This window comes from Schistocerca piceifrons, chromosome 1 (assembly GCF_021461385.2).
Source record: "Schistocerca piceifrons isolate TAMUIC-IGC-003096 chromosome 1, iqSchPice1.1, whole genome shotgun sequence".
NCBI classification, from domain to species: Eukaryota; Metazoa; Arthropoda; class Insecta; order Orthoptera; family Acrididae; genus Schistocerca; species Schistocerca piceifrons.
The window spans coordinates 1,103,977,006-1,104,001,899 of record NC_060138.1 but is presented as its reverse complement, the minus strand read 5'-3'; the positions used below and the strand labels follow the sequence as shown (position 1 = coordinate 1,104,001,899).

The 24,894-nt window shown below is 41.3% G+C and overlaps 1 protein-coding gene across 1 annotated transcript in view; it reads left to right on the top strand.

The window, feature by feature from the left end:
* LOC124798829 (putative inorganic phosphate cotransporter) overlaps positions 1–24,894 on the top strand; it is a 166,509-nt gene that overhangs the window by 103,616 nt on the left and 37,999 nt on the right. Inside the window, exons 4-5 of the mRNA XM_047262363.1 lie at positions 5,869–5,956; positions 19,148–19,371. Of these exons, the coding sequence (XP_047118319.1) occupies positions 5,869–5,956; positions 19,148–19,371 (312 nt within the window). The remainder of the gene's footprint in view (positions 1–5,868; positions 5,957–19,147; positions 19,372–24,894) is intronic.

The following is a 24,894-nucleotide window of genomic DNA, read 5'->3' as shown; positions in this document are numbered from 1 at the left end:
TTTGGGTCTCTGTTAAAATTGCGACATTGTCGGATTATAAAACATAATTCAGACCAGTCTCTACGTCTGTTCCAATACCTGTACGAAATCTATTTTTCCATTCGCTTACGCTCGCCCGTGTGTGTGTACAGGGTGTTTCAGAAGTGATGATCAATAATTCACACATGGAAAGTACAGGACACAAGTAGCCAAAAAGCTTCAATAAACATGTCTCCACAGATCAACCGTTGTCGAGATGCAACGAATTTCTGTTACAGTTCATCAGTGTCTAGGACCGTAGGGCATCTCTAAACGTTAAAGTAGGCCTTGTAAATATTGTCCATGCGTTTGAATACCACACTGAATTCGTCTCTGAAATGAGTTGCGAATCCTCTCACGCAGTCCTGGAGAATTCTTTAAATGATGGAAGGCTGCTTCAATCCGCAAGCGTAATTCCTCAAGAGAATTGATCTCGGTAGCATAGACCAGGATTTTGTCGTAACCCTATACACAGAAATCCATGGTATTTAAATCCGTAGGCCCTCCTCTGCCTATCCAATGTTGACCATACGTTCGAGTTAGAAACCAGCGCACTCGTAAATGAAAATGTGCTGAACCACCATCATACATGAACCGCATGTTCAGGCGTTGGTTCAGTGAGACATCATCATGTACATTTGGAAGTGATGATGATGAGGTTCCATACTCTGAGGAGCATAGGGAACAATGTGGGAGACCCGCACTGCTGACTAGGCAAGGTCCTAGCGGAGGTGGTCTGCCATTGCCTTCCTCCGACCGTAATGGGGATGAATGATGATGATGAAGACGACACAAAAACACCCAGACATCTCGAGGCGGGGAAAAATCCCTGACCCCGCTGGGAATCGAACCCGGGACCCCATGCACGGGAAGCGAGAATGCTACCGGGAGACCATGAGCTGTGGACCAGTTGGAAGTACAGTTCGCAAAACAGCATGTACTGCTGCCCGGTTAGTCTCTGTGGTAGGAAGTGTGGTCCAATTATGCGGCCTTCGAGCAGTGCTGCTCAGAAGTTCAAAAAATAACGCTGCTGATGTCGTGATCACGTGTGTTGCGTTACGATTTACATCGGACCAAATGTGACAGTTACAGTAGTTTATTGTATGACTATATGATAGCGGAACAAACAGTGGTAGCAGTTACTTCTGTAAAATATCTGGGAGTATGCGTACGGAACGATTTGAAGTGCGATGATCATATAAAATTAATTGTTGGTAAGGCGGGTACCAGGTTGAGATTCATTGGAAGAGTCCTTAGAAAATGTAGTCCATCAGCAAACGAGGTGGCTCACAAAACACTCGTTCGGCCTCTACTTGAGTATTGCTCATCAGTGTGGGATCCGTACCAGGTCGGGTTGACAGAGGAGATAGAGAAAATCCAAAGAAGAGCGGCGCGTTTCGTCACAGGGTTATTTGGCAAGCGTGATAGCGTTACGGAGATGTTTAGCAAACTCAAGTGGCAGACTCTTCAAGAGAGGCGCTCTGCATCGCGGTGTAGCTTGCTGTCCAAGTTTCGAAAGGGTGCGTTTCTGGATGAGATGTCGAATATATTGCTTCCCCCTACTTATACCTCCCGAGGAGATCACGAATGTAAAATTAGAGATTCGAGCGCGCACGGAGGCTTTCCGGCAGTCGTTCTTCCCGCGAACCATACGCGACTGGAACAGGAAAGGGAGGTAATGACAGTGGCACGTAAAGTGCCCTCCGCCACACACCGTTGGGTGGCTTGCGGATTATAAATGTAGATGTAGATGTAGTTACAAATACTGTCACGGGTAAATTCAGCCGCATCCGTGAACAGAATACTGCTTACAAACAGAGTATTCAGCGTACACTCTTGTTGCACTCATTGACAAATTCTCTCTAGGAGGGAAGTCCGCATTGTTGAGGGCTTGTACTCGCTGGAGATGATATGGATAGAGTACTTGCCGATGTAAAATCCGCCACACACTGCTATGACTCAGGACACATTCTTGGGTAGCGATCCTCTTTGTTAAAGTACTCAGACTTTCGTGTACAATGCCTAACATCCTGTCCTCAACATCGGATGTTATGGATCTGGATCGATCTTCTCGTACATGGTGTGCGAATCTCCCGGTTTCTCTAGGGCGCTGATGTACCCCGCTAAATATACGCTTGTCAGGCAGCCTGCGAAGAGGAAAAGCTTCTTCATACAATCGCACAGCCTCAAGGGCACTGCCATTCGCTTTGTCATACGTGAAGTGCATGTCAGCGTTCTCTTCATTGGTGTAATCTCTGTCCACGTTCGTAACTGCTTGTGAGGTCGTAACGGCACAGTGCACGACGGTGCAAGGGGAAGTGTAGTTGGCGCATGAATGAACAAACAGATAATCGATCCCAAATCGTGAGATACCAACGCAGATACCGCGGTATCCAGGGCTTTATCAATTGGTTCCCAACTCGAATTAATGTGATACCTCGGCAACGGTTGGTTTGCGAACCCATGTTTATTGGAGCTTTTTAGCTATTTTTGGCCTGTACTTTCCATGTGTGAATTATTGACCATCACTTTTGAAACATCCTGTACACGTATATTAAAAAGCATAGGGCAAATGCACATCCCTGACCTACCCCGCTCTCTATTTATATCTAACATCATTGCTAAGTTTTCGTATAGGTTTCGTAAAGCATTTATTAAGTAGAATGGGTGCCGCACCCTCTTTTGGTCATTATGCTCCACCATTTTCCCCATTGGCTTTATCAAAGACCTTTTCCAGTCCAAAAACTGCTAAGCGGATCTCTCGACTAAAGTCTGCTAGTTTGTCAGTGACCTGTTTTATTACACCACACTTGATGAATAAAAGTTTGTATGAGAGTATTATTTACATGTTCAGTTCCACTCCAATCTGCTGTGCATTATTGCAAATTTCCCTTTAATACCACTGATAAGAGATAACTTGATTTACGAAGTTAAAAATGCCCATTTAAAAATCGCGTATTGATATACTCTGGTACCGAAAGATCTACGTCTATATCTACATCTCTCCGCAAGCCGCCTTACGGTGCGTGGCGGAGGGTTGCATGTACCACTAATAGGCATTTCCTTTCCTGTTCCATTCGCAAATAGAGGGAGGGAAAAACAACTATCTATATGCCTTCGTATACGCTCTAATTTCTCGTATCTTATCTTAGTTGTCCTTAAGCACAATGTACGTTGGCGGTAGTAGAGTCGTTTGGCGGTCAGCTTCAAATGCCGGTTCTCTAAATTTTCTCAATAATGTTGCTCGAAAAGATCGCCGTCTTCCCTCCAGGGATTGCCATTTAACTTCCCAAAGCATCTCTGTAACGCTTGTTGTTCGAGCCTACAAGTAACAAATCTAGCAGTCCGCCTCTGAATTTCTTCGATGTCTTCCTTCAATCCGACCTGATACGGATCACAAACACTCGAGCAGTACTCAAGAATAGGTCCCACCAACGTCCTATACGCAGTCTCTCTGACAGGTGAACCACTCTTTCCTAAAATTCTCCCAGTAAACCGAGGTCTACCATTCGCCTTCCCTACCACAGTTCTCACACGCTCGTTTCATTTCATATCGCTTTCCAATGCTACGCCCTGATATTTAAACGACGTGACTGTGTCAAGCAGGACACTAGTACTCATCCCCATTTTTCCACATTTAGAGCTAACTGACATTCATCACACCAACTGGAAATTTTGTCTAATTCGTCTTGTATCTTCCTGCTCAACTTCAACACCTTACCGTACACCACTGCATCATCAGCAAACTACCACGTATTGCTACCCACCCTATCCGCCAAATCATTTATGTATATAGAGAACAACAGTGGTCCTACCATACTTCCTTGGGGCACTCCTAACGATACACTTGTCTCTGATGAACACTCGCTGTTGAGGACAACATATTGAGTTCTATTACTTAAGAAGTCTTCGAGCCACTCACATATCTTTGATCTTATATATGCTTGTACCTTCGTTCAACAATGGCTCTGAGCACTTTGGGACTCAACTTCTGAGGTCATTAGTCCCCTAGAACTTAGAACTAGTTAAACCTAACCAACCTAAGGATATCACGCACATCCATGCCCGAGGCAGGATTCGAACCTGCGACCGTAGCGGTCTCGCGGCTCCAGACTGCAGCGCCTAGAACCGCACGGCCACTTCGGCCGGCTGTACCTTCGTTAACAGCCTGCAATGGGACACCGTGTTAAATGCCTTCCTGAAGTCTAGAAATATGAAATCTGGCTGTTTCCCATCATTCATTGTTCATAGTATATCATGTGAGAAAAGGGCAAGCTGAGTTTCGCAGAGCAATGCTTTCTAAAACCACGCTGCTTCATTGACTAAGCTTCTCAGTCAGAAGAAAGTTTATTATATTCGAACTGAGAATATGTTCAAAGATTCTGCTGCAGATCGAAATCAGGGATATTGGTCTGTAAAAAAAATGTAGGTCGCTTTAGCAAAATGGATAATCAGAATACCCCCAGAGTCTAACAGCTTATCATATCAATTAAGATTAGTGACAGTCTAGCTCACCTAGTAATATTTTTGCGGTCCTTGTTTTACTTTAATTCATTACATTAGAGTTGGGCTAAAACTTGTATATTTGTCTAGACCGAAGGAAAGTTAGGAACAGCAAACGCTTGAATATGCACGAACTAGTGACACAAATGGAGGGTTGGAGAAAAGTGGATGTGGTTATAGACAGACCTGCAATGTAGCCTGAGGTCTGGGCTGGGTTACAGTGTGACAGTTTGGTCTTTTTGCAACAACCCATTTAAAACAATCGTTTTATAAACTTCATGAAGTATTTTCAGATGTCCAGATTTGCAAGGTGGTAATCAGCAGGAAGCTTGGAGTATGACTTCAGTTTTATGTAACATTCTGTTTTATGTGATCGCATTCTGCACAATTATATCAGAATCAGAATAACGAAGTCATTGATGGCTAGTTGTTTACAGGACAGCTACCATAGCAATCATCAATCAGACAATGGGCTTGTTCACACCTTTCGTTCTGTTCACAGTTGTCACATTGTTCTGCTACCTCAAGTGCTAACTGTAACAGACAATAATTGCAGACAACGCTTGTGGCCCATAACATAACAGTTTTGATTTGTTTCCATTGTTTCTATGTACGGTCTGCAGTGTGTTTAATTTATGCTATATAATGTCCCTAAATTAGTTGCAAAAGTGAGGAGAAAAATGAAATAAAATGAAAAAGCGGGAGGGAAAGTAAGCCTGGCTCCAGTATAGACCTTTATGGGGAGAACAGCACTGTGCGGTGAATGCCTGCCTCTTACAGTGGAAGCACCTTAACCAGGCCTCATACTTCCACAAAAGCAGAAGACATGCACAGAGGTACAAATTTCTTAAATGTTTTACATTATCGAAACTGAAATCGTTTTATGAGTTGAAATGTTAAATAAAGATTGCCTTTCAATTGATATCTAGATGTTACAATCTAAATTTCAGAAAGTTCAGATCTTATTGCAAAATATTTTATGTGTCTGCAACAGGCTTATTAGCATCTCTGTGAAGAAAGCTATTCTACTTCTTACTTTTCATTTCTTATAGATACGTTCACAAGCAAGAAACTATTATTAGGAAGTGTCTTAAATGATTTGGGTGAAGTATGATCAATATAAAATGAAGTCTGCATAATTTTCAGTAATAAATATGTCCTGTTAGCTGCATCTGTTTCTGGAATTTCTGAAACCTCACAAAGTCTATATCAATGTAGATATTCAAGCTCTGTAAGTATAACAGTTTTACAGGAAAACATGTAACAGTGTTGTTTTGTCTTTATTTATTGATGAAAATTATGAAATATAATTATGGAAATTCTCTAGTTTCTTTTCTCCAATTACAGGGATGCATCTACCCATCTGTCCACGCACTGCTGGCTAGGTGGGTTCCACCAGATGAGAATGGTCGCTCGGCAACAATTGTATATGCTGGTAAATATTTTTCATTTGTTGTTGGGACAAAGATGACAGAAAAGTCTGTATGAACAAATTAATGACAGATCAAATTAAAATTTGCACTCCATTTCTCTTCTCATCTTAGTAATATTTTATTGGACTGGGACAATGCATGATTTGTTTTAGTGAAAAAAATTGTTTCTACTTCCATAAATAAAATTGATATATGGAAGCTGACCTTATTAATGAAAGTCTGGGTAACTGAACACAGACACTGGTGTCAAACTGAAGAGGCCAACTGACCAGTCCCCTTTCACTACTGAAAGATTTTTGTGTGAGTTAATTTCAATCTTAATATTTGGAAAAACAATATCCAAAAATAGCTAACGAATTATATAAATGTTTGTGAAGCTACACTTCTAATATTCCATACAAATCCATTAAAAATTTAGTACTAGTATTTTCACAGTAATTTTACATCATTGTTTACATTTCTGCATATATTGCAGAAATTTAAAATAAAAAAATTAAATGAAAGGCTATTGAAACAATGCATTTCTTCTATTGACAACCACCTATTACTGAAACACAATGTGTTATGAAAACTAACCTGAAATCAACAGAAAATAAATATAAAATGTTATGAGCACATTTAACTACAGCTCACTGTAGCTCAATGAAACATATTCTGTGAGAAAAATGATGTAAATACAAAAAATACACCCAGTATCAGGTATTTTATTAAAGAATGTGATCATGTAATGTATTACAAGCTGTCTAAGACAGTTAGCATTTGTTGAAGTCATCAAATACTTACATTTAAACATCATGTCTATGCAGGAGAGTTCATGGAAAAGTCAGGAATAAAGTGATATCTCAGAAGATTACTTTTGTGTTTTAAACTGCCTACTTCAGTCAGCTGTGCCAGGCTTTCAGTCTGTGGGTTGTTACCAAAGGTTTTTTCCCATGAGATGTCATGTAGGCAGCACTTGTGCTACAGCCCCTTACACATAATTCCTGCAAGAACCTTGATGACGAGATTAAAACTATTAGTTTGCCCAGTGGCAGCAAAGCAGCCATTCTTCCCACATTCCATATGCAAATGGAAAGAAAAACATCTTAATATGTGATAAGTGGGAAATACTCTCCTGTGCACATTTCATAGTGTTCCATAGAGTATTGGTCTAGACATAGGTTGTAGCAAAACATAATAGTCCGAACCGCTTGAAAGTAAAAACTGAGTTTCATATATGGAACAGATTTAGCAGTATTGCAATAAATGTGTCAGTTACTGCATGATTAATGCTATTAGCATGAACAGTTCTAGACGGTTTAACCATAAAGTGTGGATAAAAATGAAAAGTAAATGGAAACAAATATAGAAAACTTCAGTTGAGGAAATAAAAAACCATTAAAAGTGGCAGTAAGAATGGTAGGTCTTTCATCCATTATGCAGGGTGAACACTGTAACTGTAATGAACTGAGGTTTTGAGTAATGACTGCAAACAGTCACTTTTTGTGTTGGTAGAATTCTTATTTCTCATTACCAGTTTCAGTTGACATAATGATGCATCATCAGGTGGTACAGCTTTAGTATTCACTCATAGCATTGCAGGAATCTTGTGTAGAGTTAGTTGATTCTGAATGATTACTCCTGGGACACAAATTACTTCAGAAAACATTGTTTATATTCACCTATATGTTAACTACACAGCACTACTGGTACATGCACTTTGGCTAAAGTAATGCAGTGCAGCATTACATTCTACAGCTGATGACACTATGGTGAGAGCAACCAATAGCTATGTCTCTTGTACAACTACCAGTGGGCAGGCACACAACCATTTACTACATTCAGTAGCGCAACTTTTGGACTAGTGGGCAGTCACACTTGTATGAGCCAAATATAAATTCAATAACAACAATCCAGCCTCCTGAACAGTCAACGAGCAATTTACAGCACAATATGGAACATCAAATGAGAATTTGGGAATGATCCATGTGGACAATGATGTATCCTGATACAAGTTTTGACTCAACTAAGTTTTATTACATTCAACAAACATTCTCTCAATTGGTGATCATACTGAAACTAGCATTCAAAATAATTAAACATGAATATTACAGCAGCCCAAGCAAACAATCAGTTTCTACACAGGTAATGTTTTACTTGTGCAATGTCTCGGTCCAGTACTCTAACTCGCTAATGTCATTTAATTCCCCACATTTATCTAGTTCGTACAGTCGGTTGAGTAACAGTCACATATAAATATCAATACAGTTGTTCATGATAACTCACAACAAGTAACAACACACCTCTGCACAATTGCATTATACTAATAAATGACAATAATATAAACTATTTATTCAGAGGCTAAGTTGTTTTATAATTGTGATGGACTTCCTGTTTTGGCACACAACCATTGTAGTGGGATATTTTTGTTTATAACTAATTCCTCTTTTAGAGTAACAGTATGTCACATAGTCTCTTTCTATAGCTATCTTCATTCTCCTTTGTATGACATGTCATTCGATTGTAGAAAGAATGCAGTCATGAACATTTCTTTTCATAAACAACATATATAATCTCAACAACATTACTAAATTCAGTGTGGTACATAAGTAGTGAGATCTTTATTGGGATTGTCATTCTATTGTGATTTTTTGTTTTTCTTTTTTGTGAATATATAATTTAGTGTTAGATACGCTCATAAACTCATCCTGTGAGCATGCTGCCTGCCAGCGATCGTCCATATGGTGTGTTTAACAATGCGGGATTTCCTGTAAGCAGTTGGACAGCCATCTGTGGCTCAGCTGTCCCAGCCTTCCTTCCAGCATATGTCTCACTTTATACAGCCACCATGTATGTCAGCTAGATGTCACTCAGCTCAGCCTTTGCTCTCTCTTATTAATTTATACATATAAAAACCTATGGCTTGCAGCATTACCATAGCTCAAGGTCATAGGGCCTGGAGTGGTCTGCAGAGGGGCTTTACTTGGCAATGGGTGATCTATGGCTGATAATAATGATTATGAGTGTGCTTTGACTCTTGCCATCCACAGCATCCTGCCCTTTACTGTTCCACACTGTTCAGTACTTGTATCATCATGACTTGGAAAGTGAAGGTTCTAATATAAGGATGCTAGTATATAGGGTCATATTTGTTGTTTTATTAATTCACTTGTTGCCAAGCCCCCAAAAATAATCACACTGACATTCTGGATTGTGTGTCTGTCTGCAGTATGGATTTGTAAGCTTATTTTCCAACTTAGTAATTTTAATCACCCCAACAGCTTGACCATGATTAATTTTTAAAACATTAATCACATTAGTAAGTAACCATACCAGTACAGCTCTTTCCTATCACTAGACAACACTGTAACTCAGAAATTGTTGTGAAAGTGGGTAAATCTCACAGTGTGTGGAACTCCGTACATAGTGATAGTGAATTATAGATAGCACAGTGGTATGGAGTACACAGCACACATTATTTTATAGAAACTCAGTACATACAAGGAGACACAACATAACACACTTGAGTCACAGAGAAAACTCCACTGCTTCCATCAACAATCAGAGATAAGACTGTGAGTCACTTTCTCTGGCAAGAGATGCTAAAGTTCCCACAGAGCACGGTGTGGAAGCAATGACCAGGAGTCTGTAGTGCTGTAGTGCAGGCTAGTGTGGTCTGGAGCAGGGTATAGAGATGATTGACATGGAAATGTGGGGGGGGGGGGGGCGGGGGGGGGGGGGAGGGGGTGCACGGATAGCATGGCTTACGCGGGTGAGCATGAGAGGGAGAGATGAGGAAAATGTCTCCCTCCAGTACTTGTGTATTTGGTGGGTCTGTGAGGAACTCCCTGCCTGGAGGGGCAGGCAAGTAGTGGAGATGGCCAGGTGGCCATCATCAGTGAACTGCATGTGCACAGTTGCAGCACTGACGTTATCAAGTGAGGTGAGAACTTCTCAGAAATAGTGTACCTGGGACTCCAGTTATCTCATGCAGTCTTCATGGATCCCTGTGACTACCAGCTCCTTGCCTGTAATCGTGAGGCTAAGATCCTCCAGGTAGGAGCAGCAGAAACTGAGTAGCATCTGGAAAGGAGAGGACGCAGACACAGGGGGCAGGTTTCAGTCAGTTGCTGGAGCACTTGACTAGCTTGCCATTAAGCATAATGTCATAGGTGTTGGGGCCACATTGGGGCTGGAGTGCAGTGTGGACAGTATTATCATGCAGAATGGCATGGTCATGTGTGGGAAGGCCTTTGGAGGTGAAAATTATAGTAGGGAGGAGGGGGGAACGTGAAGTTTGGCAATGTGACACCACACACTGTCAATCAAGATGGGAAGCAGGGTTGGCATATGGGGGTGGTTAGAAGAGATGAAATCACTGGGGAGGGATGGTGTCTCCCCATATAAAACCTGGCTAGTGAGGCACTGAGGTCTTGTTTATGTGCCATGTGGGACCCAGCAGTGTCCATGGGAGTGAATCAGTCCAGTCAGCCCTTGTGGCACATAAGAGGAGCCTTTAGGCTGCAATACCACTTCTTGACAAGCACATTAGCTTGAGGATGGTAGGCAGTGGTTAATATTGCATTGTTTACAGTGCTTGGCAAACAGTGAGGACTCAAATTGCATACCTTGGTCTGTGGTTATGGAGGCAGGGGGCAGCTGAAACTCAATGGCATCCATTTCACCAGTGATGTCTTGGATGGGGGTCGCCTCTACCCAGCATGTTACCCGGTCAGTGGAGAGGAGGTAGTGGTAGTTGCTGGATGGGGGAAGGGCACTGACCAGATCCACAGGTCCACACGAATGCATTGGAAATGTCCCTTCAGTATCTGGAAGGTGCCTATCAGGGGCTAAGTGTGCCATGTGGTTTTACATCACTGGCACAGTTCACAGGCCCTCGTCCACTACTTGCAGTCTCGCTAACAGGCGGCCAAAGTATTAAAAAAAAAGTATATAAAAGTTAAAAGGCAAGTAATAGGTTTGACACTGGGATGGGCGAGGTTGTGAAACAGGTTGAAAATAATTCTGCAGAAATGTTGTGGGACAAGTGGGTGTGTGCATCTCAGGTATATGTTGCAGAGGATAGGGTAGGTTGAACAGGGAATAAACTTAGGCTAAATGATGAAGGTGGTGGAGGCATTGTTTAAGAGGTCCTGTAGCTCAGGCTTGTCCTGCTGAGCTTCAAGAGCTTGTTGAAGTTGATCTTGGACAAGATGGCACCAACGCATGGCAAGCAGTCAGTGACTAAGTTGTCTGCGCATTTCACGTGACACGGATGTCCATAGTAAATTGCGAGATGGTAATGGCGGAGGCACAGGCTATTGGTAGCACTGGCTAGGGACTGGTGCCCGATGTGAATGACAAGGGGACATCCTTTGATATTGTCTGTGAAATACCACACCGCCTCACAAACGGGCAGTAGCTCCTGGTTGCAAGCTGAACATGGGGTGTGCTTTGCATTAAACAGCTTATGGGAGAAGAAGTGCAAGGGTTGATTGGAGCTGTTGATTTCTTGCTAAAGGACAGCTGCTGTCGCTAAATTGCTATTGTCAGCAGTGATGGACAGGGGAGTGATGGTGATAGAAATTGACTATCCTGAGAAAACGGCATGGCCCAAAAAGGTGACTTGTGCCACAGTTGACATTTGTCAGTGTTGACCACTACACCATTGACTTTGAGAGCACAAAGAACTAGTCTGAGGTGGGTGAAGTGTGAGTCCATGCCTGGCGAAAAAATGAGAATATCGTTCAGATACGTGTAACAAAATGAAAATTTGAAAAGTGGGCTGTCTATAAAGCATTTCAAGGTTTGTGCAGTGTTTTTTAGGCATAAAAAGGAACCAAACAATCCAAAAGGTGTGATTATGGCAGTTGTGTGAAAGTCATCTTTGTACATCAGTATCTGCAGATACACCTTCTTACAGTCAATTACACTGAACACTTTAGCATCAGCAAGATAGTTTGTGAAGTCATGAATGTTAGGGATTGGGTAATTGTCCCTGACTGTATGAGCACTGAGGGCATGATAGTCCTCACAAACTGTCCTTCTTAGGGATGAGGCAGATGGGTGAGGCCCAGCTGCTGTATGATGGGTAAATGATGCCAGCTTGTAAATACTCATCCACTCCTGCCTTCGCCAAGTGGATGTAGTCAGGGGGTAGACCTCTGGAGCACTGACTAACGAGAGGACTGGGTGTAGTGTTAATGTGTTGATGGCTGAGAAGACAAAACCATCATGCGGGGTGGAGTGACTGATTGAGAGTGTGTCAGCACAGGCTGCATGGAAGGTGGTGTGCCAAGCAAAAAAAATGACGTCCAATGTCAGCTGTGTCTGGATCTGAGTTGCCTGACCAAGGTAGTGGCGTGGCATGGTCAGCAAGCTAAGGTGGTTAGGATGCAGTGCAGCAGGCAGCGCTGCAGGCAAGTGCTGGCTCGACCTGAGAGGCGATGGCATCAGAGGGCATCTGCAAATTGGAGCTGGGTTGCCTGGGGGAGACTGGTGAATGTGCATACGTGGTGTGGTCAAAGAACCGCAGAGGTTTCATTCTGGCACGGCAGGCAGCACTAGGTCCAGGTGCTGCCTCAGCATGGGCATCAGCGTGCTGCACAGATGCAGGAGTGGCTTTGCCTTTACAAATGTCTGCTTGTGTCTGTGTATGTGCGGATGGATATGTGTGTGTGTGCGAGTGTATACCTGTCCCTTTTCCCCCCTAAGGTAATTCTTTCTGCTCCTGGGATTGGAATGACTCCTTACCCTCTCCCTTAAAACCCACATCCTTTCGTCTTTCCCTCTCCTTCCCTCTTTCCTGATGAAGCAACCGTTGCATGCTGACTCATTATTCCAGATGAACTGAAGAGAAGACATGGAGAAATGAATGATGATATGACATTTGGCATAAATTATGTGACTGAGAAAACACTGTGTGACAGAGACCAACCAAATGAGGCAGTGAAATTGTTAACGACATAATCATCATCATCATCAGGATTTCCTTCCAGTGAGCCAGATAGGAACTTGGTGAACGATAAGCCTCCATTGGTTTCTGTCCTGGTATAGCTTTTCCTTCTCCACTATAACCCATGTTACTCCTCTCCTCTTGAGATCTTCCTTAACCTGGTCTATCCATCCCTTTCTAGGCTGCCTAATTGGTCTTCTTCCTGGTACCTCCATCTCCAAATACTGGCATGGAGTTTGAGTCGTGTGCATTCGCTTCACATGATCAAACCACTTCAATCTCAAAGCACTCATCCTCTCCTCTGTAGACAATGTCACCTGCAGGTGTCTCCTTACATAATTATTCCTGGCTCTGTCTCTCCTAGTTTTTTGTAGAGCTGACCTAAGGAACTTCATTTCACATGCTTGTATTTGACTCTCTGCTCTCTTATTTATGTCACAGTCCTCTAGACTATACATCACGATTGACAGGAGATAAGTTTTATACATGGTCTATTTGGCTCTTAGAGGGACTTCCTTTTCCCAGATTAGATTTCTTACTTGGTGGAAAAAGCTAGGATCCTTTTGTTATTCTGTTTAAAATTTCTAGTTTGGAACTTCCATCACATGATATGATGCTACCCAGATAATTAAAGCTTTTCACACATTCAACCTTCTCCCCCTCCAGTATGATGTTACAAGGTATAGGTGTCCTGCTCATATCCACTGCCACTGTCTTGTTCCTATTCACAGTTAACTTGATTTTTTTTTTAATTTTGTGTTCCAGTAATCTAGTCTCCTCCGAACCTCCATTTCTGTCTGTGCCCAAATGACAATGTCATCAGCAAAAACAAAAGCACTGAGATCTTCATTTTCTTCTTCCTTGATTTCTTTCATGATTGTGTCCATAAGTGTAATGAAGAATAAAAGGGAGAGTGAACTGCCTTGCTGAACACCTCTCTTTGTCTTAAATCATCTTCCATGTCCTACTTGTACACTGCTCTCACAACCATCGTACAGCATCTGGACTTCTTTCATTAATTAATAAGGAACATTATGTTTTCTCAAGCATTTCCATATTTTATCCCTTGGTACACTATCATGTGCTTTTTCCAAATCCATGAATACTGCTATCAAGTCCTTTCCTTTTTCCCAATACTTCTTCATTAACTGACAGAGGGAGAAAATTGGAAATTTGTGGTAAGTTCTATGGGACCAAACTGCTGAGGTCATCGGTCTCTAGGCTTATACACTACTTAATCTAACTTAAACTAACTTGTGCTAAGGACAACACAAACAGCCATGCCCAAGGGAGGACTCGAATCTCCGACGGAGGCAGCTGCTCGAACCGTGGCAAGGCGCCTAAGACTGCAAGGCTACCCCACGCGACGAGGGAGAAAATGAGATCTATTGTTCCCCTATTAGTTTTGAACCCATGCTGTTGTCCTCTAATTGGTGTTCTAGAATTTTCCACAATCTTTTTTCTATGACCTTTTCCATTATCTTAAGGCAGTGTGATAACAGTGTGGTTCCTCGATAGTTGGTGCATTTCCATCTGTCACCTTTCTTGAACAATGGTATTATAATTCTTTTTTCCATTCATCTGGCACTTTGTTTTCTTTCCATATCACCCCCAGCATCTGGTGTAACCATTGCACTCTACGGATTCCTGCGGTTTTAATCACATCTGCTGTCAGCTCATCTACTCCAGCTGCTTTCCCCTTTTCATCTGTTTCAGGAAATTCTCAGTTTCGCAACAAATGAGGAGGTATTGAATAGAATAGGGGAGAAGAGGAGTTTGTGGCACAACCTGACTAGAAGAAGAGACCGGTTGGTAGGGCATGTTCTGAGGCATCAAGGGATCACAAATTTAGCATTGGAGGGCAGTGTGGAGGGTAAAAATCGTAGAGGGAGACCAAGAGATGAATACACTAAGCAGATTCAGAAGGATGTAGGTTGCAGTAAGTACTGGGAGATGAAGCAGCTTGCACAGCATACAGTAGCATGGAGATCTGCATCAAACCAGTTTCAGGACTGAACACCACAACAACAACAACAACAAAGAGATTGGATCCCACTCCTCCTCTAATTCAATGACTTTGGTGTCACTTTTTTGTGCACCTTCCCAATTCAGTAAGATTTCAAAATAATTCTTCATCTCTTCTCTGATACCTTCCCTGTCCCTGATAATATCCCCATACTCTGTTTCAATCGCTTTTATGTCTTCTCTATCAGATCTTTTACTTTTCAATAACCCATATAGCAGTTTTTGGTTCCCTTTGCTATCCTGCTCTAGTTTCTGGGTGAATATTTCTGAACTCTTCTCCTTTTCATCTTTCACAATTTTCTTTTTTCTTGGAGTTTCTTTAGTTGGTATTCCTTCTCCAGTGTTGCCAGCTTGTGTTCATCTTTTGGCACCAGCCCCTGGTTCTGATTTCTTTTTTCAAACTCCATGTTTCTCTTTGCCGTATTATGTTTTTTAATTGTGTTCTTTACTCTGTCGTTCCACCAACTGGTTTCTTTAACTTTCACTTTACCCTTTGTTTTGCCGCATATCTGCACAGCACCATTAATTATTGATGTTTTAAATAGGTTCCACTCTTCCTTTGCACTACCCTTTCATTTTTTGACCATTTTTGTGCTACTATATTTTGGAAACTTTTATTATTTTCTTCTTCTTTCAACTTCCACTCCCTAATTTTTGGCATTCTTTGTACAGCGTTCAAACTTTTGATCTTATAATTTAGATCAGCTACTAGTAACCTGTGGTCACTATCCAAGTGCTCACTTGGTATGACTTTAGTGTCCCTTACTTTTCCTCCAATTAATTTGTCTGTTAATATATAGTCTATAACTGTCTTAGATTTGCCATCCCAGCCATCTCTAGTAATCTTATGGCTATCTTGTTTCTTGAAGAATGTATTCTTCACTGAAAGATGATTCTTTATGCACAGATTTAAAATTTCTTCACCCGCAACATTTCATCATCCGTATCCAAAAGGGCCCATCACTTCCTTGTATCCATCTCTAACCATGCCAATCAGAGCGCTCAGATCCCCAATTACCATAATGATATCTTCTCTTACTTGGTCTTCCGGATCTTCAAGGAATTTCATTTTTTCTTCCTCACTGCACCCTTGCTGAGGTGCATACACTTGGAGTAGAGTAAAACTATTCTTTCCCAAGTTCAGTCTTGTTCTAATTATCGTTTCACTTACAATATCTGTAACTGGGTCAATGCCTTTGTGAAACACAAACCCCATTCCATTTTTTACCTCTTTATTGTGCCCCTGCCAGTATAATTTGTACCCACCTCTCAGCAATTTAGAGTTTTTTCCCTTCCACTTGGTCTCACTCAATCCAAGGATATGAATCTTTCTCATCTCCATCATGTCTACAATCTCTACAGTCTTTCCTGTAAAGGTTATTACATTTAATGTTCCCACTCTCAACTTATTTTTGTTTTTTTGTTGGGTTCTAGTTTCCTGTTCTTGTTTAGTGTATCTTCTTGCTTTCCTTGGTTTTTCTTCAGGCTGTGAAGAGCCATCATTCATTCCAGTGGTATAAGAAGTGCTGTCTACATTACGTATTTTTAATCTGAGGCTCATTCTTTTACTGAAAGCAATAACAACTTTTTTCTCATCTGCTGGCCTGCTAAGCCTGACACATCTGAGGATTTTCTTTCAGGGTTTACACTTTATTATATGATATTTTGCATAAATTATGTGACCAAGAAAACACTGTGTGACAGAGACCAACCAAATGAGGCAGTGCAATTGTTAAGACACTGACTTCATATTTGGGAGCATGGAGTTCTCTCTATCCTGCCATCCTGATTTAGACTTTTTGCGGACTTCCTAAAACATTTTTAACAAATGCCAGATTGATTCTTTCAGCAAGACCACTGTTGACAACCTGTTGTATTTCATAAACATACATGTTTATTTTGTGTGTATGTATATCGGAGATATTTATTTTCATTGTCTTATGATGACAAATCATATATCATTCTGATTGTGACCCCTGAAAGAATAAATAAATATGTAACAAACTGAACGAAATACAAAAATAACTGAATAGATTTCTAAATAGTGAACTAACTTTCCTTAACAGACCACAATATGGCATTAGACAGTTGCAGTCTAATAAAAGAGAAAGAGAGACAGACAGAGAGAGAGAGAGAGAGAGAGAGAGAGAGAGAGAGAGAGAGAGAGAGAGAGAGAGAGAGAGAGAGACTGACTGAGATGATGTACTATTGCTAAAATGAAACGCCTGATTATAATGTTAGAATAAGAAAATCACAGCATCCTGCATGCAAGTAAACTAAAGCTGTCTTCGGCCTGAAGGTCAGTTTGATATTGTGCTTTACTAGGTATGTTTCTGTTCTCTTGACTTTCTGAGGCAGTTATATGGGAATATAGTTTTAAATAGACCCTGAACCATGGAGCAGTTTGGCATTTCACACGTTAACAACACATTGCCGAAGGTGAAGGAAGCAAAAATCCAAGACTAACAGAGGACTGAACTCCAGATTTTTGAGCATGTAGTCGGATACTTACTCCTTGTGCCATTGAGCCACACTGCAACTGATCTTACAATTTAGGTTTAATGTAATAGCTTCTTTCCCTGTGTTTCTGAAGAGTCTTGAGATGTTTAACTGTAAATTCACATGTTATTTGAAAAATGTCTTTTCACCTGTATGTATACATCACTTTAAGTGTTTTTACCATCTCAGGTATGTCAAATAATATTCAAGCATTGAAAGAATAATATAAGCTTTTTGTTGTTTACCAATAATATATGGATGCAGTTGTGGACATTGTCTTACTTAGCCTGAAAACTGCCTGCAGACTAATAATACACTGAAGAGCCAAAGAACCTGGTAATCCTACCTGACAGTGTGTAGGGACCCTGCGACCATGCAGAAATGCTGCAACATGCTGTGGCATGGACTCAACTAATGTCTTACGTAGTGCTGGAAGGAATTGACATCATGAATCCTGCAGGGCTGTCCATAAATCTGTAAGAGTACAAGGTGGTGGAGATCTCTTCTGAACAGCACATTGCATGGTATCCCAGATGTGTTCAATAATTTTCATGTCTGGGGAGTTTTGTGGCCAGCAAAAGTGTTTAAATTCAGAAAAATGTTCCTGGAGCCACTCTGTAGCAATTCTGGGCATGTGGGGAGTTACATTGTCTTGCTGGAATTTCCCAAGTCTGTTGGAATGCACAATGGACATGAATGGATGCAGGTGATCAGACAGAATGCCTACACATGTGTCACCTGTCAGGGTGATATCTGTATGTATCATGTGTCTCATATCATTCCAACTGCACACGCCCCACACCATTACAGAGCCTTCACCAGCTTGAACACCCCCCCCCCCCCCCCCCCCCCCCCATGCTGACATGCATGGTCCATGGATTCATGAGATTGTCTCCTTACTCTTACACATCCATCAACTCAACACAATTTGAAACAAGACTCATCCAACCATGTTTCCAGTCACGAACAGTCCTATGTCAGTGCTGATGGGCCAAGGTGAGGCGTATAGCTTTGTGTCGTGCACTCATCAAGGGTACATGAGTGGGCCTTTGGCTCCAAAAGCCCATATCAGTGATGTTTCATTGAATGGTTCACACACGGACATTTGTTGATGGCCCAGCATTGAAATCTACAGCAATTTGCAGAAGGGTTGCACTTCTGTCACGTTGAATGATTCTCTTCAGTTGTTGTTGGTCCCATTATTGCAGGATCTTTTTCCAGTTGCAGCGATGTCAGAGATTTAATGTTTTACAAGATTCCTGGTATTCACGGTACATTTTTGTAATGGTCACATTGGAAAATCCTCACTTCATCACTACCTCGGAGATGCTGTGTCCCGTTGCTCACGCGTCAACTATATCACCGCACTCAAACTCACTTAAATCTTGATAACCTGCCATTGTGGCAGCAGTAACTGATCTAACAACTGTGCCAGACACCTGTTGTCTTATATAGGTGTTGCTGACCATAGCGCCATATTCTGCCTGTTTACGTATCTCTGTACTACAATATGCATGCCCATACCAGTTTCTTTGGCACTTCTGTGTAAATAAATAAATAAATAGAAATTAACCAGACAAGTACAATTTGGGAACCTTTAACATCAAAGAATGCTGGGGAAAATACTGCAAATTCTAAATTGTGTGTCCTACCAAATCTTTCCTATGACTCCTGTTTAACTGTTATAGCTTAATAGTATTATATATAATTTAACTGACTGATTCTTTTCACATAGGTTCTCAACTGGGAACAGTGATTGCGATGCCTGCGTCTGGCCTCTTAGCAAATAGCAATATGGGTTGGCCTTCCATTTTCTATGTATTTGGTGGAGTGGCTGTGGCATGGTCACTATTGTATTTTATTTTGGGAGCAGACACTCCTGCAAAGCACAAATACATTTCCAGAGTGGAGAGAATTTATATTGAAAAATCATTAGCACAAACTGCTCATGGTAAAGAGGTAAGCCAATAACTTAATTATACAATTTTTCAGGTGACACTTAGCAGTAGAAATATATTTTGAGAAATGCATACCACAGTGCTTATTGTATTTGTTATTTATTACAACTGATTTCAGCCCTTGACCCTCGTGCAGGTAAAAAAAGAAAACAACAAAGACTTCACATGTCCTGCATAATTCCATGTAAGAGGAAATACTTAAGTACAGTCAAATTTATAGTGTAAAAAAAAAAAAATTTTTGAAAAGTGAAATGCTGTGGTCGATCCAATGGCAGGGGGATAGCTCCTCTGCCACTGATTGGGTCACAGTGCTTTATTTCTGAAAATTTAGTTCTTTTTGATGTACTATATTAGTTTGATTGAACTCAAGTAGTTCATCTTACACGGAGTTATGTATGGCATAAGGAGTCTTTATTGTTTTCCTTCTTAGCTAGATGGTCATTGAGGATCAAAACTGGTTTTAAAAATATGAGGGCAGTTTGAGAAGTTCATGGAATCACTATCTGAAGTCAGCATTAGCACAAATGGATTACCATGTAATAGTATGTCATCCTTTAAGAGTAAATACAGGATGCATCGGTGCTCTGGTAGAGATCTGTGATGTGAACATCTCTCTTTTCTTTCCTGGTAGAAAAAAAAATCAAGATTCAAGCAGTGATTAAGTACTTCATAAAGAAAGATATAAAAGATAAGAAAATTCATGCCAATTTTTAGAAAACACTGGGGGCTCTGCACTTTCATATTCAGCTGTTGCCTAGTAAACAAATGAGTTTAAATTTGGTCAGGACAGCTTAGATGACGATCTGCTTAGTGATCAGCCAAGACCTGCCACTATCCCAGAAATTATTGCAAAAGTGCACAAAACGGTCATGGAGGCTCACTGACTGAAAGTGTGAGAAATTTATGAAGCTGTAGGGATGTCATGTGAATGAGCATACCACATTCCAACTGTGGAACTGGATATGAGAAACCATCAGAAACACATCAGAATGTTTGATGGATTTTCAGAACAACTAAAAACATTTTTTTGGGCTGGTTTGTGATCACACATGCAACTCTGATCCACTACTATATCCCAGAGACAAAACATTAGTTGATTCATCAGCACTAAAGAAAACAAAGTTATTATGGTCATCCTGAAAGGTCAAGGCGTCCGTTTTCTGGGATGCCAAAAGGATTCCCCTGATTGACTATTTTCTCACTGGTCAGACAATTATGGCACAATACTGAGCTAATATCCTGGACCAACTACCCTATTTGGCAAGGAAGCAAGTCACCTTCCATTAAGACAATGTGAAACTTACTGGCAGAGTAAAACTGTGTGCTGGACCGAGACTTGAACTCAGGACCTTTGCCTTTCGCAGGCAAGTGCTCTACCATCGAGGCTACCCAAGCATGACTCACTCATCGTCCTCACAGCTTTACTTCTGCCAGTATCTTGTCTCCTACCTTCCAAACTTTACGGAAGCTCTCCTGCCTGCAAAAGGCAAAGGTCCTGAGTTCAAGTCTCAGTCCGGCACACAGTTTTAATCTGCCAGTAAGTTTCATATCAGCACACACTCCACTGCAGAGTAAAAATCTCATTCTGAAGACTATGTGTACTTGCACACAAAGATCATTACCATAGCAAAAATACATTAACTAAGAAAAATTGATGCCATGCCCATTTTATTCACCTGGTTTCGCTCCACCAGACTTTCATTTCTTCCCACGGCTCAAAATTATCCTCAGTGGATGCAGATTCTCTTCAAACAAATAACTGAAAGCTGAAGTTGAAGGGTTTTTTGCAGGCCTGGAGGAACCTAATTTTCGAGATGGGGCCGGCCGGAGTGGCCGTGCGGTTCTAGGTGCTACAGTCTGGAACCGAGCGATCGCTACGGCCGCAGGTTCGAATCCTGCCTTGGGCATGGATGTGTGTGATGTCCTTATGTTAGTTAGGTTTAATTAGTTCTAAGTTCTAGGCAACTGATGACCTGAGAAGTTAAGTCGCATAGTGCTCAGAGTCATTTGAACCTTTTTTTTTTTTTTTTTTTTTTTTTTCGAGATGGGATCAAGGCATTGGACAACATGAATTAGTGTACAGGGAGACTACAGTGGAAGTTTCACTGAGGTAAGTTGTGTCTTTCCATTCCATTCCAAGATCATGAATTAGTGTCTAGGAAGACTACAATTGAGGTTTCACTGAGGTATATCTTTTTTCTATTCCATTCCAAGAACTTTACAAACTACCTTTGTAAAAAATACGTTACTGTACAGTCTGTACTATGCATTTCTCAAAACAATTAATTAAAGTCTTAGATAATGTATGTGCACACAATCCCTGTTTTAATATCACATCTGCAGAGCATTAATTATCCAAACTTTGATCTGCTGAAACATCAGTTAACTAAAAGAGTTCCAGTTAGCAAATTCAAATTTGTATGCACTCCATGCAGCTGGTAGTTTGGCAGTTTCCCAGTCCATGCCAACATCATTATTGCTCTTCTATGTTGACACCTGAATCTCCGCCTATGAGAGTTTCAGAACAGCTGACAGTCACACAAAAAAAGCCAACAAAAATAAATTTAAAAAATCTATCTTTCAGAAACTTGTTCCTTCATTGGAGAGGAGGGAGGGAAGAAAGGGAAAGAAGGGAAAGTGGGTGTAGGTCACTCACAACCTAGCTTGTAAGGTAACAAGGGAAAGGTATGCAAAGATGGAGTAAAGGGTGTGAGTGGGAAGTCAAAGATAGTGCATCATAAATAATGCGCCAACTTCAAAGCACAGAAGATAGATGAATGATAGTAAGTAAGAAGAGAAAGATAGCGTGATAAATTAAATAACTAATGGAAAAAGATGAAAAATGATAAGATGAAAAATGAAAAGTAAATAAATGAGTAAATGACCAAAGAGGAGGATAGAGTAGGTTAATTTAGGTTGAGTCCAGGGGGTGGCAATATGAAAGGGTATCTTGGAGAGCAAGTTCCCATCTGTGTGGCTCTGAAGGACTCGTGTTGACTGGGTGGATCCAAATGCTTCCTGTGGAGCAGCAGGCTCCTAGGTCACAAGAGTTATACTGGAGGGCATGCTTCGCCACTGTGTATTGATCATCCCCCTTTCATTAGCTCAGACAGTTTTGGGGTTGTCATAACTATGTAGAAGACTGCACAGTGAACACACACCAGCTGAAAAAAGATGTGTTGTTCCACATGTGACCCTGCCTTGAATTGTACATGTTTTGTCAATACTGGGGTTGGAGTAGGTGGTTGTGGGGGGGGGGGGGGGGGGTGCATGGGACAGATTTTGCAGTGGGGTAGGTTACAGGGATAGGAACCTTTAGGTATGGAAGGTGGTTTGGGAATGTCATACACTTTGACAAGGCTGTAGCAGAGGTTAGGAGGACTATGAAAGGCCACTATTGGTGGTGTGAGAAGGATATTTGGAAGGATGATCTCATTTCAGGCTCAACTTGAGAAAGTTATAGCTCTGGCAGAGCAATGTGTTGAGGCATTCAAGGCTAGGTTGGTACTGGGTGATGAAGGGGATGCTTCTGTGTGGCCTGGAGGTAGGAACATAGTTGCCAGAAGGAGAGGAGTAAACTTCTCAGGAGATGTACTTATGGACAGGGCCTGCAGGGTAATTGTCAGAGAGGAAAGCATTAGAAAGGTTATTGATGTAGCTTTTGAGGGATTTGTGACTGGAATAGATAAGTTTAACACAGATACCTAGGCTGTAAAGAAGGGAGAATTTGATGTGGAAAAGATAGTAGCCGTCAAAGTGGAGCTACTGCTGTTTGTTTGTGGATATGATATGCACAAGGGATTGGATGTGAGCCTCAATGAGATGGTCAACATCCAAGAAGGTGTCCTGGGTTCTGGAGAAGGACCATGTGAAATCAAGGTTAGAAAAGGAGTTGAGATTTTGAAGTAAGTTAATGAAGTTTTCTTCACCATGATCCCAAACCACAAACATGTCATCAGTAAACCTATATCAAGCCAGGGGATGCAACAGCTGGGTCTTAAGGAGTGCCTCTTCAATGAGGCCCATAAAAAGGTTAGCACAGGGTGGCACCATCCTGGTTCCCATTGCTGTCCTCCTAATTTGTTTGTAAGTCTGATCAAAAGAAATGAAGTAATTAAAGGTGAGGATGAAGTTAGTAAGTGACGAAAGAAATGAGGTTATCAGAAGGCATTCAGGTAGGTGTTGGGAGAGGTAGAGCTCAAAGGCAGAGGACCATGATTTGTGTGATGTTTGTATAGAGAGAAAACTCAACCTGCAGAACTGTTCCACGAGACCTCATTCCCTCCATCTAGGTCAGCAACTAGAACCAGTTAATTCCATAAATTATCTGGAAGTACGCATTAGGAGTGATTTAAAATGGAATGACCATATAAAATTAATCGTCGGTAAAGCAGATGCGAGACTGAGATTCATTGGAAGAATCCTAAGGAAAACAAAGGAAGTAGGTTACAGTACACTTGTTTGCCCACTGCTTGAATACCGCTCACCGGTGTGGGACCTGTACCAGATAGGGTTGATGGAAGAGATAGAGAAGATCCAACAGAGCAGCGTGCTTCATTACAGGATCATTTAGTAATTGCAAAAGCATTATGGAGGTTAGAGATAAACTCCGGTGGAAGATTCTGCAAGAGAGACGCTCAGTAGCTCTATACGGGCTTTTCTTGAAGTTTCGAGAACATACCTTCACCAAGGAGTCAAGCAGTATATTGCTCCCTCCTATGTATGTCTCGCAAAGAGACCATGAGGATAAAATCAGAGAGACACAGAGGCATACCAACAATCTTTCTTTCCACGAACAATACGAGACTGGAATAGAAGGGAGAATCGATAGAGGTACTCAAAATACCCTCAGCCACACACCATCAGGTGGCTTGCAGAGTATGGATGTAGATGTAGGCTGGGATAGAGAAAATCCTAAAAACCTTACACCTCTCACAAGGCCTGACAACTGCCTCCACAGATCTACTAACTCCACCTGAACCACACACCTGTACCTTCTACCTATTACCAAAATTCCATAAAGAGGACCAGCCTGACCACATCCTTGTCGAATCTTATGATATTCCCAAACCACCTTCCCTAACTGCAGGTTCCTACCACTGTAACTGACACCACTGCAAAACCTGCCACCTGCATCCCCCCATAACCAGCTACTCCAGCCCACCACTGGCAAAACATATATCATTTAAGGCAGGGCCACATGCAAACCAACACGCCATCTATCAACTGACATGTGGTCACTGTATGTCCATTTACATTGGTATCTTTCTCTTCTTACTTAGTATTATTCAGCTATCTTTGCTTTGAAACTAGCACAGTACTTACAATGTACTATCTTTGATTTCCCTTTGACACTTTATTTTGTCTTTGCTTACTTATCCTTTGTTACCTCATAATACATATTCTGAGTGACATAGATCAACTTTCCTTTCTTTCTATTTCTTCCCAGTTCTCTCCTCCCTGATGAAGAATAAGTTTCTAAAAGCTATGTTTATTATTTATTTTTGTTGAATTTTTTTATAGC